This window comes from Theileria annulata, chromosome 1 (genome assembly GCF_000003225.4).
Source record: "Theileria annulata chromosome 1, complete sequence, *** SEQUENCING IN PROGRESS ***".
Taxonomy (NCBI): Eukaryota; Apicomplexa; class Aconoidasida; order Piroplasmida; family Theileriidae; genus Theileria; species Theileria annulata.
Genome location: NC_011129.2, coordinates 1,616,463 through 1,634,897, shown reverse-complemented (window position 1 = coordinate 1,634,897; position 18,435 = coordinate 1,616,463). Strand labels below are relative to the sequence as shown.

General features: G+C 36.7%; 2 protein-coding genes across 2 annotated transcripts, besides 1 other annotated feature; one reads left to right on the top strand and one right to left on the bottom strand.

Annotated features, from left to right (window-relative positions):
• Window positions 1-56: 56 nt before the first annotated feature.
• On the bottom strand, window positions 57-1,928 carry TA20625 (u4/u6 small nuclear ribonucleoprotein, putative; the record flags this gene model as incomplete). Its single annotated transcript, XM_949191.1, has 3 exons — window positions 57-1,608; window positions 1,773-1,802; window positions 1,876-1,928. 3 exons carry the CDS (start codon window positions 1,926-1,928, stop codon window positions 57-59), a joined length of 1,635 nt encoding a protein of 544 aa, XP_954284.1.
• A 558-nt stretch (window positions 1,929-2,486) lies between these two features.
• Window positions 2,487-18,364, top strand: TA20620 (uncharacterized protein; the record flags this gene model as incomplete). Its single annotated transcript, XM_949190.1, has 8 exons — window positions 2,487-2,665; window positions 2,736-2,946; window positions 2,980-5,286; window positions 5,358-5,733; window positions 5,797-11,493; window positions 11,606-17,179; window positions 17,241-17,953; window positions 17,984-18,364. 8 exons carry the CDS (start codon window positions 2,487-2,489, stop codon window positions 18,362-18,364), a joined length of 15,438 nt encoding a protein of 5,145 aa, XP_954283.1.
• Window positions 18,263-18,331: a sequence feature (1 probable transmembrane helix predicted for TA20620 by TMHMM2.0 at aa 5113-5135).
• Window positions 18,365-18,435: the final 71 nt, after the last annotated feature.

Genomic DNA, 18,435 nt, shown 5'->3' with positions numbered 1-18,435 from the left:
TCCCTTTTACATGATTACACAAAATACTCATACATGTATATACATTTTAAAATAAATTAAGAGAAAGTTTTATATAACTTAAAATCATGAACATACTCTGATGTTGGCCTAAAAAGACGCCAAGTACGGTCGTATCCAGCGGAAACAATAGAACTGCCGTCAGGAGAAATATGCAAACCCATCACACGGTTGTCGTCATTAGTCAAAACCTTACGACACTTGTAAAGAGAAGTGTCCCAAATTTTCAAGTGAGTGTCAAAGGAACTGGTGGCAAGAAACCTACCGTAAAGTGGCTCGAACTGAAGATCACTGACCAATTTGGTGTGAGTTAAAAGAGAAGTAATGGGACGAAACTTCCTTAAATCAAAGATTTTAACCGAATTATCAGAAGAACTTGTGGCGAAAATATGCGATAGAAGAGGATGGAAATTTATGCCAGTAATATCAGCATTGTGAATACACTGCTGAAAAATATGTTTACCAGTACGAAGGTCAAAAATTAAAAGAACTCCATGTTGATCACCGGATGCGATTAAATTTCCATCACCGTTTATAGCGAGACCATAAACTGAGTGTGAGTGGCCTTCCTGGACGTAAACCTCAGATAATTTTTCGAGGTCAAAGAGAACAACAGTTTCATCCTCAGAGCTAGAAGCCACAAAATTGTTGCAAGGATGAAAAACTACTCTATTCACCCTTAAATCGTGGCATTTACTAGTGTGTAGACATTTTTCAAACTCTTCATCCTTGATTTTAGAGAATGGTTTCCATAAACTGAGAGTGCCACCTGAGCCGCCAGAGATCAAAAGAAGGTCGTTATCAGCTATGCTACTCGGGTGAACTCTATCGTAACAAACATGATTCGAGTTATAGTTCCAATCAAAACAGCGAGCCATTTCGTTAGTGTCATTTGACAAACTGACAACCTGTTTATACTTTGAATCATTGCAGTCAAAAATGTTAATCTCCCCACCGTAGCTACTTGAGGCTATGTACCTGGAATTTGGAGAAAATTTAGCCATGGTAAGGGGCCTCGTGGACGCAAGTTGAGAATATGCCATAGACATCGACTCAGTCAGGAAGTTTCCATAGTTCTCAACCTCATCTTTATGCTCATATTGATCACAGTCAGACCTATACTTGTGAAGAAGCATCTTACGCTTGACGCTGCGATTCCAAGAGTAGTGTGCCAAAGAAGCTCTAAAATGCTTGACATTCTCATCTCCCTCAGTGTAAAACAGTTCCTTATCACCAGTTTCAGAAGTGTCATATTGAAAAGGGGTGAAGTCAGCGAATCTACCCTTCTTGTTAAAAAGATTTGACATGTCGATGTTAAACATCTTAAGAACTTGATAGAAGTTGTTGGCCTCTGCTGAAGAGGAAATTGCAACCTCAATCTCCTTTCCTCTAAAATAGTTATCATAGTTTTGTAAAAGAAGCCTTTTAAGTCGTTCTCTTCGCTCGTAGTTACCCTCACCGAACAAAGTTATGGGCTCCACAAGTGAGCGGAATATTTTTTTAATAACTTCGTCGTTTGTAGTTATTCCTATATGTAAATTCGACATGTTTGACTTCATTTCAAACTCCTTAAGAACAGCAGGGTCAACCCTAAAGGTCTCGGAAGAATTGTTCAAATCGGCCATTTCGAACACAAATCAAAATAGATTATTTAAAATTGAAGTTAGAAAAAGCAAATTTATCTTGTTATAGAAAGAAAAAATAAATGTATTAAAATGAAGGATGCAAAAGAATCATCATCCGAACTAAAAGACTTTAAAAGCTGGAAAAGTTGGAATTTGAACCTACATAATAATATCGGAAATTAAATAATGAATTTTTATAAATTGAAATGAGTATCTTCCGATTAATTTGAACCTTTTGATGCATGATGTGAGGTTACGGAACGATCTGACGAAAATTTTACACATTGCAACACATTTATTAATGTCGATTACATTGATTTCAATGTATCTTTATTTTTATTTTTTATGTGTATAAACTCGATTCTTCTAATTTTTGTAACATAGATTTGCACATTTCCCTTTTTTAGACTAATGTAGAACATACTCAACATGAATTTTAATAATATTCAGTTATTTTAAAAAATTCCAAAATTTAACCATAAGATAACCTACTGTGTAGACTTTTGACATTGTCTTAACCATAATTTAGTTTTTCTTATAATGTATATAAACCAAATAAAATTCGGATAATAAATTTGCAGTTTAATTTTTCATACCACCTTGTAATATAGTTCTAATTTTAATATATGATATCAATAGTAATAATAAATCGAAGATTGATCTTTTTTCTAAGATTTTACACATTTCAAATGAAATTATCAATGTTTTAATAATGCTAATAACTAATTATGTTAACCTAAAGATTTAATAAAATCAATTTAGATGGTCCAATTTGATAGTTTGGGCCTAATAATTAAAAGAAATTATTGACAAAAAACCAATAATTTACAAGAATAAGTCAAAATGTTTGAAGATAAGATCATCCAGCTGTTGAACAATGTCTTTGATTCCTATATTGAAGGTATTGATCAAAGTAAACTAGCACAGATGAACCTTTTGGGAGGAAAAATAGTTTTGAACGGCCTACACCTAAGACCAGATATTTTCGATATTTTAGAACTCCCCTTTCATCTAACCTTTGGGTATTTTCCTACCTACATAAATATATATATATATAAGATATTTCACTTATTATCCTAAATAAATATTTAGATTTCTTGGTTCTGTTGTCATAAAAATTCAAATCCCAATTATTTCACTGTCGAGAAAAAATCTTAGTTTGGATATATCGGACCTACTCCTCCTTATGACGACGAAACCAGAAAGCCAATGGGACCCAGAAGAATACAGAGATGAATACCTGTCAACGAAAATCGCTATACTTTCAGCAGAAAGCTTAGAACTACTAGTAAACCAACTTGAGGTAAATTATAAAAATTATTAAAATCCATTTTAGGGACAAGGATTCATGTGGAATACAGTACTGTCATTCCTGGATACTTTGGAAGTGACCATACATAACATCCACTTCAGAGTTGAGGACTACACAACAAATAACAATGTAGCATACGCGTTCGGAATGGTAGTCAAAAACGCATTCTTCAAATTAAACCTGGACAATTCCAACGAAATTGACATCGATTTTCCATTTCAGAGCCTTTTTACAAATGACGGAAAACTACCTCAATCAATTAAGCACAGAACCATTGATTTGGAAGGATTTGGAATGTATATAGACCAACTGGACCCGTTGTCACATCTTAAACATGCAGCCAAAAATATAGAAACGATAAATTTAAATGACATTGAGTGTGATATAAATGAAACAGAAAATGATGAACATAACAAAAATGAGTCATATCTAATCAGACTGAGCAAGACATTTAAAAGAAATAGAAGACGGACATATTTCTCGAAATTGTTTAATAGATCCTCAGAAAGCTTTTCAGAATACCGTGATAAATTTGAAAAATATCAAGACAATTCTGGAAAGGAAAAAGTACGAAAGGTAATTAAGCACACAAACCATGTATACACTAAACTATTTTCTAGTGTGTTGGATTATTTAGTCACAACAAAGCATTCTATTAACTGCAGTCAGTTCGAAGAAGTGGAATTAGATCAAGATAATTTTAATAATACAGTCTGGGATAAGTCAAATAATGTACAATATAACACCAGTATCCCCAACAAATATATGAGGACAATCCGAAAATCAAGGACTCCAAACGCTACTGATAAAGTTAATTTACTTAAAAAGAGGAAGAAGACGTTTGGCAGATCGAGCTTTAAACCATATAGGTCGGACCAGGATTTCTTTATAACAAACTTTCTTAAAAACGGTTCCGGACTTGAATCTACAGGAAAATCGGGAAAAGAAACTAGTGATAATAAAAGAAAAGTTATCGTTAGTAACAGCTGGAGAATACACCTGTCAAAATTCTGTAAAATAAGAGAAAAAGATGAAAAGTCCACTAAGTCTTCGTCTGAAATGATAAACAATGCGTTAAGAAGACGAAGCCAAAATGCATACTTTGACCCCAATTTCTCAGCTTTTGATGATGTAGATGAAGGTTCTAAAACACAAGATTCTAAACCAAATGATAAAGAAAGTTCAACTGTGAATCCAAATGAAGATAATTTGGAAGTTGAGGAAATTTTGTTAGGCCTTGAAAAAAGACTCGAACTATTATCTAACCAACCAACACCAAAGGAGAATAATGATCCATCTAAACTTAAAATAAAAGATGAGTCGACTAAAACTTCAGAAAATGGTGTAGAAGCTCCAAAAGTCGTTAAAATGGAATCTTTAAGATCAAGTACTAATTTAGAAAGTTTAACCGATGAGGGTCATGAATCCGAAGTCGAGGAACTTATAGATAATGATTATTCTGAAGAAGAGTTAACAGAATCTGAATATTCTGATGGTGATGGAGATGAAGATGAGGAATATGAACACTCTGAAGAGGAAGAAGAAGTCGTTGAGTCTGAAACTGATGATAATGAAGTTCAAACACCTGAAAGAACCATTAATTTCGAGTCTAAAGTTATTGAAACTGAAAGAAACTTGGATACACCAACAACAGTTGATACAAGTAGTAATTTTGATGATCCATTTTTATACGATAATGAAGAGTGGACATGTATTACATACGTACTAAAAAGTGGCCATAAGGAACAAATAGATCTTTTTATAGAGGGATTAAAAGGACTAGAACATAACTACATTTTGAATACGAGAGATTTCAAGGGGCTCGGTTCGTTCTTTTTCTGTACATACCCAGTTCTTCCTACCAAAAAGTACACATCCAGCTTATCAGAGTGGGGATCGAAGTACGGAAGAGCGTCAACAGTGAAAAACGAATATCTCCCAATGTGTACAGTGTTCTTGGTATTCGAGGACGTTAATATCATCATGTCTAAGGAACAAATTGAATGTGTATTTAACCTCATTAACCATAACGTTTTCAAATTTACTTATTGGATCTCAGGAATTGCATACAGTTTTGAAGACCCAAGAGCCAGCCCAGAAAACGAACAACTATATATGGAATATTGGCCACAGTTTTTGTTGTCGAACCCGAATGAAGAGAACCCATATGAAATAAAGGAAGAAGAAAATAAAACTAATCGTTCCTCAGCAATTGAACAGATCTTATATAGAGAAGACTCAACATTAACCACGGATAGAACAAACAAAGTATTGACGGGAAAAGCACTAAGTCTATTTATATCTGATTTCGAAATCTTGCACTCATACCAGGTATAAAAAAATATTCCCAACTATTTATTTTATGTAAACAATAGACTACGGTAATTATTAAATGTATTTAGGCAATAAGAGTATTGAGAAGTAGAGCAACATATGGTTTGAGCAAACTTATAAGTGGATACACCAAGAGCTCATTGTTTAGGAAGTTGGGCACTAATATAAACGAGTGTATAACTAACGCTTTTTTCGCAAACATCTGCTCATCATTCAACACCGTCGATTCAAGTAAATCAGGACAGACAAAATCAAAGATAAGAGAAAGACTCAAATTCGTTGAAGGAATGTATGAAATCGTGTCAAAACAAGTCATTCATGGAGAAATGATAAACTCACTGAAGAAGATATCAACACAACATACATTCACAGTGGACTTGGCAGTGGATGTGCTTTTCATAAACTCCAGAATCATAGTAACAAATAATATGCACACTTCATCAGGTATTTTTTATAAATAAATTATTCACACAACATATATAACTATTTAAATAAAAAAATTTATAGATAAAACGAATGTAAAGGGATATATATTGTCAGCAAGTGGATTGCATATATTTTACCAGGATACATTTGGGCGTGACGGGAGTCAGTTCATAGAATTTGAAGTTTCTCCATTCACAGTGTTCTCACTTGAAATATCAGTAAAAGATGTTAATGACTATATAACAGGACCAACTGAACTGGAAGGAGTTATAACAAACGAAGATGATTCATATGAAAGCAAGTGCATATGCGATATTCTGACAGGAACTCCATGTATACTTCTTACATGTGGTGATTGTAATGTGGAACCCCTGAAAAGAGGCAAAAAGAATATCATTTCACTGTTTCTGGGAGATGAAGATCAAAAAAATTTCCTGCCTCCAGTGTTCTACATGTCAGTGGATTATGAACATTTTAGACTACCGGAAACCTCAGATATCAGGTTCCGGTTCCACATGGACTCAGATCTTTTTATGCATTTCCCAATCATAGATGAATTGAACCATATTCTGAGAATATATAAGTATAACATGGATAGATATTCCTCAACGTGTCCAATTATCATCGATGATAAAGTAAGAAGACAAGAATACTTGTCAAAGGAGGACTCAGTAGTGTATGAATTGGTGGATTTGGGAATAGAATACCAAAGAATTATACTAGAAGGTTCAGTCTCGTATTTAAACTACGATTTCAATATTGACATTGACAAGGGAATATTTCTGATGTTTGACGTTAATTTAAGGGGATCCTACTTCACATATTCAGTGAGTCTGGACGTATTAACAGTTAAGACGATAACGAGAAGTATTGTGAACCAAATATCGAGAAACTCAAGTATTTACACGACAGAGTCCTCAGACACGAATTCCTTAGATACAGAAGGTTCAGTGTATTCAGATACAGTTCACGATGGGAACTGTTTAAACAATGGATTTAACATGCTGAGAAGCAAAAAAACATATTATTTCGGACCAAGTCCGCAAGTAGACTATTACAAAAATTTCAAAGATAATGAAAATTTCAGAGAATGCAACCCAGGATATGAACAGAATAACCAGAATGATTATGATACCCTTAACTATAATACTTTGAATAATTATATAAGCTTGTATTCAAATAATTACGCAGAAGAGTTGGAACAGGATGGATATGACCTGCACTTCTGCTCAATATCAGGATTTAAAGTGGACTGCTTGAACAGCGTCATAATACTAAACGAACGTAGCGTGTACATGGGTAAAAAATGCAGTATATCACTAAACAACTATCTCAAGTCCGTCTTGAGAATAAAGACAAAGTACCTAGATAAAATAGGTAATATGAGAGGATTCATGAAGTACTTTGAAAATAAAGTCAATATCCTAAAAATAGACAGAGATGTTAAATTAGTAGTCAAAACTTTGACAAACCTAGTCCCGCAAAATAACCCAAACCTAATAGCATCACTAGATATAGGAAGCATATATATAAGCCTGAGAGATGTGGATATGGTAGGGTTAATCTGTTCACTATCAGATTATAAGCAGATTATATTAAAGTACGCAATAAAGCTGGATGTAGTTTCCGAACAGGATATCAAGTCGAATGATCGGAATTATAAAAAATTCGTAAACAAATACCACAACAACAATTATATAAAGAAGTTGAAGGCGAAAAAAAGCGATGCAGACTATTTTGAAGACGTAATGTTAAATGCATACTATAACTGGAACCTCTTGCAAGAATCACAGATGAGCAAGAGAACTAAGGGCTTCATTAAGTATGAAATTAAAATGAACTTCCTTAATCTGACCTTTAAAAGACTTATAACATTTAACACCAAGAACAGTTATTACAAGACAAGTGAAAGTGGAAAGTATTCTAGAAAAGGATCTTCAAGAGAAACACAAGATGAGGTTGGGAATGAGAAAGAAAGTTCAGTATCAACGAGTCGTGATAGTACAAATAAAATAATGAGCACTAGCTATAGCACCAGAGAGGGAGATACTTTTCTTGATTTCTCTAAAATGGAAGATTATGTTAAGTTTTACGGGATCTCAACCCCGCTGTTCAGCATAAAACTGACAGGTTTCGGGTTTAAAGTTGGCTTTTTAGATACCAAAATTGAGAGAATATGCTCATATATCGGTTCTATGGAAGTGGAAGATCAGTCTAACTGTGTGCCATTGTACATGTCGACGTTGTTTTCAGGAGGAAACACAACAATGATGTGGTCATGGCTTAAAGTTAAGAGGCAGTATGACGAATTTAAGTCTAGTTTAAGAATGAGCAGAAATGCCATGAATAGAAGGTCAAACACAGTCAGTGAGACAGTGTACAACTACTACAAACGAGTTCAGAGGTATATTAATGCAACAATGGATTTCGATGCACACTCCCATAACCACATCTACAACGTGGATGACCAGGAGAATCTGGAGCGTATAATGGACGAGTTGACCAACATAAAGAAAAATAAAAAACAGTTGTCTCAAGTAGATTTGGAAGAAATGTACCTTTTTGATACTAAATCGTGCACGACGACGAAGTCTCACCTCACGGGAACGGCCTCATTTAGTTGTTCAGCCAGTGATATTGCCGAAACTTCAGTGAGTAAAATAATAGAAGAGTATAAAGATGATTATGAGGACCCAGGTGATAATGAGTGTGATGAAGAAGGAGCAGAGTCTGGTGAAAGTAAAAAGGATGGGTCTATTCTGAATTACGAACCATTGAAGCTATTTTTTGGGGGGTGCCCTTGTTTTGTAAGTTTATCTCTAATATCCGGCACAACAAGGAACTGTAGCATATACGTGTCAAGCTCGATAGTAACATTACCGCTCGAGATTATGGAGTCTATAACCACATACCTAAACTCAATTCACGCATATATAAAGGATAACATTAGCAAAAATAAACCAAACGAAACTCGTCATAATGTTTCAAAGGACAGATATTATACAGATTATACAGACAACCTGAGTAGCTCTACATCTACAGACGATAGTTACACAACTGAAAACTCTGGTAGTTCATCAAGCTCTTCAAGCTCAACAAGTAGTTCCGGGACAACGAGTGTGACAGGTAGTGTGAATGTGGAAGAGGATGACGAAACCATAGTTGATCAACCAACTTATAGCTCAAATTATCCAGATACCACCTCGAAACAAAAAAGTGCAACCCAACATAATAAGTTCTATGAACCTCAGATTCACTCGGAAAAGACTTTCTCCTTCCACATCCACGTGGGAATCAGCTCGTTAAACCTGTTTACAGAGAGCGCCTGGACAGGCTACGGCTACTTCCTCAAATATCTCTACCATAAAACTGTGAATCTTGGTCCTCAAGATTCTGTGAAAAGATCGGAACTTAAGAAACCCAATATCAGGATGAAGACAATGGCAAGTAGTAGTAAATCCAGTATGGATAGTAATAAATCTAGCGTTGATAGTAATAAGTCGAGTTCAGAGGCTAGAAAAATTAAGGATAAAACGTCTGTGAGATGGGCATTTGTGAGGAATATAATACATGATAAGAACAGAAAGGCGTACATGATATACCCAATCACACTTAACATAACAGGTCAGGGTTCTTTGTACCTGACACACACTAGAGTTAGCCTGCCAAAACAAGAGAATAAGGAATCGGAAGATCAATCACCAAATGTGTACAGAAACGCCAAGTTTGACTTGTACTGCAAGAATAGTATAGATAAGCTCTTTGAAGGCTGGTCGCGTTTCATGCCCTGTGTATTTGAGGTCAAATTAATGTCCAGAAATGTGTCAATAAAGATTACAAGAGAGGCCTCAGGAGTAATTCTAACACCCTCGGGATATACACTATGCGACGTATACCTAGATTTATCTAACGAATTTAGAATAAACAGAGCAAAGTTCATAAAGTTTATAAAGATGAGCCTGATATCAGATAAGAAGTACCAGCCACTTCTAAATCTAGCCAAAAATAGCCTATTCGACATAACCAACCTGAACACAAGTAAAATAATAGACCCATTTAGATCAACATTGACCATGGTGTTTTATTTGTACGGAAATAACAGGAATATGTGGTCAAATCAAATAATGCCTCAGTCAGTCTCAGTACACCTTAAGCTGGAGCCTTTGAATATAGTAGTCAATTGCGTAGATATGCTGTGTCTTATTGACTTGTTCGCACTGCTTCTTTCCCTCATAAATCTCTACGAACACCAATACACTCTTGTGCTTCATGCCTCAGATAAGTTTCTGAGCCTGTGTAACGAAGATGAGAATAATCGCGAAAAAATCAGAATCACCAGCCTCTTTTCAACTTCATCACAGATACAATTGCAATTGGAGGCAGTTAGTGATCAGAGTGAAGGTATGGAAAGAGATATGAGTAGGAAAACTAGTGGATATGACCGTAATTCACCATTATCATCGAAGGAGTCTTGGACTAACTTCAGAAGCATTTCAAGTAACCAAACACATTCTAGGACTTCGGATTATGACTTTGACACACAGTTTGATTTTGATCTGTTGAACTCTTACAATTTTAAAAAGTCACGAGCACCAAGATCAAACATTTCGTCTGATTTGCCGCCTGATTCTCTGAATTCTGATTACAATATTAGAAGACATAGCACAAGTATTGACGTTCGAAGAGACAGTACAAACGTAGATGATGAAAGTTATGGCTCAAATACAATAATGCGCCAGACCTCAAGCATCGAAATCCACAGAAGTTTTAGCTCAGGATCCCAAGGACGGACAAATTCACTTAACTATAGGCCAACCTCAGTTTCAGACAGTTATTACGATTGCAAAGAGGACTACGAAAAGTACCAAAAATACTTGGAGAAGGACGAACTCATGTCCTCAACGTCTGAATACGATGACCATGATGATCAGGGCATTTTAATTAGACTGTTGTCGACTGTTAGTATTGGCTTATCAGTAGAACTAGAACTGATCAACTTTGAGCTTTCAAGCGATGTTAACACTTCTATGAAGCACGTCTTTGCACTCACGCTTGAGGACACTGGACTTTGGCTATGGATCAACAACATTTTCGACTGTGAATATTTGGAAGCCAGATCTAGGCTCCCGACACTAAATTTAGGATATCAAGATACTAGAAGGGGCATTTGGTTTAACGATCCGCTCCTGAACAAGGTGGACAACTTCCAAAACGTTGGAGAAATTGAGCGTGAGAATAACTCATACTTGGAGCAGTTTTCAGGTATACTTAGGGGAGGAGTTCTTGAGATTTCAACCTCATCGCTTTCTCATGCAATGAGGAAATCCGCCACAAACCTCATTACGGATACTCACATTATTGTCCAACATTCACAGGATGCCACTACCTCTTATCAAGGTGGTTCGAGCACTGAGTTACCAGAAGGTACCACCACAAGGGTTTCTTCTGTAAACACATCTTTTGAAGTGAAGGATCGGAATTCTGTAAGTTCAAATAAGGGTATGTTGAAACCTAGTTGCCCACCTGGTACTATCTCATCAGATAATTCAATGCGTGAACCTTTGGTATTGACTAAGAAGGATTCTAGAAGAAAAAATGTAAAATATAGTATAAAAAGTAGATCTAACCTTGAAGAGAAGCCAGAAAACTTGATAGGAGTCTCAGATGAAGAGGAGCCACATAAGATAGGCCTTGGAGATATTTTACACGTAGATGAGGTTATTGACGTTGAGAAAATACCATCCATATCATCATTTAATAAACTTTTAAGCCCAGAAGGTATTTTTTGTTTATATACCATATGTTATAATTAATTTGTAACAGTTTTTACTTTAGTTATTTAGTTAGCACATTATTCATTGATTCTAGCTATTGTTCATCATTTGATTAGAGGAGGAAGAGGAATTTGATGGTGAGGACCGTGAAATTGGCCACTTTTTCAGAGAAAATGTAAAAAACTTTGTACAGTTTAGATTTAAAACTAGCGCAACGTTTGATCTGTGTAAAGATGGAAATAGAGAAATGGCAGTTGAAACGTTCACTGTTAGTCTCGCAGGTTACAAACCCTCACTTGCATGTAAATTATTTTCGAGACTTGAATCATCCTGGATTAACGTCAACGTTACACTGAACGCAGCAGAGTGCTATTTTGGACTTCTTTCATACTTCACAGTGATGCTTAAGTTGAAACAAATGCTACTGCAGTACTCAATTGATGAGTCAAAACTGTTAGACTCAGTTACCAAGTACACAATTCACGACTACGTGCCGAAAATATCAAGTAAATTCGACACTTCAACAATTAATCTGATTGAACACACAATAAAACAGTCGAAAGAATTTTCAGAATATACACTGAAGTTATCAAGGGAGTATACTGCATCAAAGTTAAGAGATTATTCGGACAGTTTGTCAAGGATGTCGAAAGATTCGTCAGATGGAATTTTGAGTGAGTTTTATGATAATAAAATTATTTTAGATAAATTGTCAATGGATTTGAGATTAAGTAAAATGTTCATCGACAGCAGACTGAGTAATCTTACCTCGGCATTTGAACCTGAGAATCTGGCTGACCTGTACTGTTTACCTATCAGCACTATGACCACCCTAGAGAATCTTACGAAATACCTAATTTACAGATATTTCAACGGACTTCTTCAGCCCTCGGGAGTAATTGACGTCAACTCGGTTATTTCTAATCTTTTGAAGACCATTTCCGACATTAATTTCTATGGCATTAAGAGGGTTGAGCCACTGTATTTTTCACATTTCAAACTTGACCAGGACGCTGGACAAAAACAATCCAATAAACAGACAGACCAGATGGACGAATTTGACAAAATCACAGCAAATAATGATATATATAACGTACAAATTGAACATAATGTGGTTCATGTTGGTCGATTGGGCCATTCGAATGTATTTGGGAGTCCTTCAACTGAAAACGTATCAAGTTTCTACAACGACCTAGGAATACCTATATTACTTGCAATAAAGTCTAATATGATTCAGACAAGTAATTCTGAAGGACTGCCTGAGATGAAGAGGAACGTGTCAAGCACAGCAATTGATAAGGAAATGGAAAATTTGACAGGAGAAGATACTTATAGCTGGGTATTGTTGGGTCCTGGTAAGTCCATTTGTTTGCCAACTTCACATTATGGTGTACTTGAACCCTTTTTAATAAGAGTCCAAATCGATAATAAATATTATGAAATCTCATCAACACAGCTTGATTTCAATGATAATAACACTCAAATCATGTTCAAACTGATCTTAAATCCCTTAATAACTGAGAATGATCATTTAGTTGATGAGAATGATTCACCGAATGTAGACGAAGATGGATCTGCTCAGGAATTGAACCCGACTGAACCCGGTAAAAACGACGTGATTTATGCCAATGGTTATAAGAAGATTGGATTTGGAAATATCCTAAAGGATTATTTTAAGAGGATAGCTGGAATAAAGGACACTGAATTCACATTTCATTACGCATATTTGATGGTAAGAGTGTCCCAGAAAATGTCACTTGGAACCTCAATCACAATCAACTCCTCAATAAACATATATTTGTCTTCTGGAATTTCAGTGGTTAATAAGTCGATGCAAAATTTGGTCATATTCCCAACAGTTAAACCACCAAATAATAAAATTGCATACAGGGACCAAATTCTTAAAATTGAAGTTGAAAAGCCCCAAATTCCAGAAAAACAAATTGAAAAGTCATACTTTAGGCACAAAAAATTCCATGAAACAGATAAGATTTTCAAGCCCATTTCAGCTCTAACAGACCACAAACTAGTTAAAATTATACTTCCATCTCCTGTGTGTGCAGATGAACATAATTCGGGTGATAAAGTTGTAGTCCAGGAACATGAATCTAAACGTCAGACAAACGACCAGTACATAATATTGAGGGGAAATGTGAGTGAAGTAAGTAGAGTTTTTATACCGTTAACTTGGATATTATACGGGAATAATACGATATGTGTTTCATTGTTATCTGACTTTGACAATAATTATGGGAACATGGAAATGGATTCAGCTAGTCCATCTGAGGCGGGATTTGACAAATTTTCAGGTGATTCCGGGATATACTGCGATGTATTACTGAGTAAGGAGGCAAGTTTGCACATTATATCCTCGTTTGAGGGACAGAGAATAAAGGTTCCAGTACCTGGATTTCAACCAACACTACACCTCGGCCAGTCGTTAATTATCTCAGGTGATTCATCTTCTGGGAACAATCCTACGGTAGTAGATGATCACTCAAGTCGTACGACTAGTAACCCATTTATAAGGTTGGCACAGCTCTCAGTTGAACCTGTAGAACAAAATGTAGTGACTGAAGCCAAACCTGTGAAGGAGTATGAAGAGTTTCCCTTGGTCTTGTCCTCAACCTTAACTGAATTCACAACCGTACACAAGACACAGATACCGCTGAACCCAATGAAACACCTTATCAAACGCTACGAACTAATCATAGAATCTTGTCAGATTATCGAAAACATGCTTCCATACGACATTGACATTTTGGTCCCGGAGCTTTACTCTGCTCTTTCTGCTCCAACAGAATACTCTCCGAAGGAGTCCGCTCAAATTCATAAATCCCTAAGTTTTGACCATTTGGATCTGGAGGAGATTCAAGAGGAGGAGAACGAGGGGCATTTCCATATTTCTAGGTCAATAAGTGATTCAACAGCACAATTGATAAGGTCGACCTCAAAGCCCCAGTTTCTGCCTTCAAACCTGAGGAAAAGTTTGAACCTTACTGATTCATTTAAACTGGAAAAAGAGTCTCCTTTGGATACTGGATTAGGTTATAACAAACTTGACTTTGTAGGATATAGAAGGCATTTGCCAATAAAATCAGGATCTATAGTTCACTTGGAGACATACATGAAAAGAGCACGAATTTTATTCAGGAACTACTGCAGCCACGAAATCCAGTTCAGGAACGAAAACGTAACCTCATCGCTGACCTTTGAGATTATGACGGAGTCTATTCAGGAAAAATTGAGCCAGTTTTTAGGACTAGATCCAGAAAGTAAGCTCACAGGGTTGCCTAAAAGTTTGACCATATCCGTTGAGATTTCTAGAAAGACAACTCAGCCATCGAAAGAGAAGACGGGCGTGATAAAACGTTACCTAGCCTCCTCTCAGATTGTGTGTAACATTTACGTAGATAAATGGGTGGTTAACTGGTTGGATTACCCGATTTTGTTCTCTCGTTCCGACGGAAGATACGTTCAGTGTTTTGGAGGCAAATCATGTTGTTTGGTATCCCAGGACCTCGCGAACACAGGACTACACCTTGTACTTAGGAAGAATAACCTGAAGATGATACACGGATATGATATGTATCCAACCAACCCTCGCAGACGAGCCCTTTTCAGGTTAACCTCACCACAGCACCTTATCAGTGACAAGTTTATGGTCCCTGACCTCACATTCAGCCCATGCTCTATCAAGGATAACAGAGAGTTTCCAAACCTGCATTACTTGGTGGCCACCTCTATCTCACCAACACCCTTCTTTAGGACTGTGGTAATAGAGATTTTGCCCCAGGTCACAATCACGAACCACTTTGACCTTGACATTTGGATTCGCGAGTACATGACTGGGAAAACTGTTAAAAGTGCTGTTAAGAGAAGAGGAATTATGTCAAAGATTTACACTATGGTCAACCTGTTTGTTCACAAGATGCACATCAACAAACTAATCCTAGATTCAAGAAACTATAAACGTACACGTAAAAAAGGAAAGGCGGACCGACGTGATAGGAGATCCCGTAAGACACACAAGAGTTCTGCTTTGGGTGTTTCCGACTATACCGCAGGCTGTTGGATAAAGATTGATAGTGGAATGACAGTGGAGTTCCACCCTCAGAATAAAGGGGAGTTTCACGTTCAGGTCACTGGAATCAACCCAATTCACTTTACGAAATCGAGTGTCACAAAGTTCTGGTCCTCGCCGCTCCTAATTAAACCTTCGTCATCAACGCAGTTCCGCTATCCTCAGACGATCCATAAGTATGCCCTTAACGTTGCGACCCCCAACCCGGCCCCACCCTCGAACAAAATCGAAAGTAATATGGTCAAGTATGGCCTATGCGAGCTTGAGACTCTAGTTCACAAAGGCTGTAAGATGGTAAGGTTTTCGAGCCCGACCAAACCGGAGTGGGTAATTATAAATTCGACTGGTCTTAATCTTTACATCCAACAGCTTGGCATACTCTCCCACGGCGAAATTTTGTATCCGACCCATGACCTTACCCATTCTCACAAAACACAACGTGAGACCAATAAAGAATCACCAGAACCTGAAATACAAACTGGAGCTGAATACAGTTGGTATGACCCACTCAAGGAACAAAAGCTCGTTATCAAACTTTATCATATTCAATATAAAACTAATGATATCATTGGTCGAATCATCAAAAACAACACTGGTAATGCTAATATTAACAGTATTGGTGATGTGGGCAATGGTTTACATTTTGGTTATGGTATAGGAGGCGAGATGGAGAAGGTATCGGTGAAAGTGAAAGGAGTGTTATTGGTAGATTTGGGGAAAGTAGAGAGTATAAACATGAGTGGAATATTTAACATAAGGTTGGGTAAGATGCGTTTAACAGCTAAGTTGAACGCACAGACGAGTGTGATTATGGGTCAGCGCGCCTTAATAATCACGTGCGGAAAGTTGAACAAGTTAATTAAGAGGAACAAGAAGGTTCTTGACATTTATAAGCAGATTAAAATACCAAACGTCGAGATTAAGTTCAATCCAAGGCAATACCTTCTTGAAATGTTCAAGTACAACCTCAAACATACACAAAATCAGAGAGGAATTAGAGTCTCCAACCGTATAACCACAAATACTTATCCGTTATCTGGGAGAGTGACCTCAAGGTCTACATCTAGGACCATTTCAAGGATTGGCACAGGTCGTTTCGCCCCGTCTAAATTGTCTACTCAGATTAAACCGGATCCAAATACCGTTGTTGCACTCAACTCGGATTCCAAAAGTAATGCTCTTGGGCCTGAATCTAAAACCAATACGATAGGATCTGAAACTAAAAGTATTAGAACATTGTATTTACATAACAAAAGTACTGGAAGGAGTGGATATTCAACTAGGGGTTCTGGCCAGCGTCATACGTATCCACTGGCAAGTCCGATTTACAACACAAACTATCCACAAAAACAAGTTCTAATTAACATCAGCAAAGATTACACCCTGAACGTGTCACTTAATGGGTTTGGATTATGCATATGCTCATATTTACCCGAGGAATTACTATACCTCTCACTCGTCCTGGTCAAGTTCAGTACCTGCTTCCAAGACAATGAAACTCGAAACCTATTCTCAATTGGATGGCTCCAATCAGACGTACATGATATTGATTCCTTCTACCCAACCATGCTCAAACCCGTTCTAAACTATTCCATTTTCAATATAGGTATTAATACACTAACTATTTTTAACTATCCATAAAAAATAAATATATGTTAAATTTGTAGGAAGTATAAATAGAAAGAAGGCGTCATCGTATGTACATCATAATATAATAACGAATAATAACAAGGAAGTAATAAGTATTGTGATGAACACAAAGAGTAACAAATATATAAAGGAGATATCACTCTTGAGCATAGACATTCAGCCAATAAATATAAACTTGGACACTCGATTGATATTCTCTGCGCTTTTGCTGTTGGATGAGTATTTGTCGATCTTTTCGCAGTCTGAGCGGAACATGGAATCGTTTTCTGGCCCCTTGGTGGGAATCTTTAACTATGATAACATGGAATCATTTGATGATGATGTGTACAAATTGAGCGAAGTGGTAATGTCACAGTACGGCTCAGACTCCTCGAAAGGTTCACGTTATAACATTTCCCGATTCCTGATTGGCAAGATTATTATGGTGATTAACTTGCGGAGGTCAGACACGATCTTGATAGACGAACTTCCACCACTCAGCCCGATGGTTCGATACTTGGTGTACATACTTAAGAGGACTCCACACATCTCAGACGCACATATTGTTCTGAATAAGGAGTCACTTATGAGACTGTGCTGTACTCCATACGTGCTCATGTCCCACTTCACAACAAGATACATGACCCAAATAATTCACCAAATTTACAAAGTGCTCTGGGCAGTAGATCTCATTGGGAACCCGAAACTCATTTTCAACCACTGGTTCTCAGCACTGTATCAATCCTTGATTGTAAGTTGAATAGACAATAATTGTTTTTAGGATTTTAGAGAGGCTCTGAGGTTTATTCACTTGCCGCCCGTGACCTTTTTGCTTCTGCTCAAAGGGGTCAGCCAGTTTGGAGTCACATTCATCTCAGGAATTGTTGACGCCCTTTATAGGCTCACTGGAAGCTGGTCCTTGATACTCAATACCATGGCACTTAATTCTGATCGATACGCAGTTTTCATTCTCAATCAAGTGTTTCCTAAAAACCTATCACACCCAACGAACCTCATTGAAGGGTTTTTCTTTGGAAGTAGTACCATGGGAAGGAATTTATACATATCACTAGGTATCTGCGTTTATTCAATTCTTGTCACACCCTTACCAATTAATTATTTAAATTTGAATAAACTATCTAATTATTTATTTCATGATTAACTTCAAATATAATGTTTTGTAGGGAATTTTATATTTAAGCCGGTGAATAGTTTTAATAAGTTCGTTGAGTC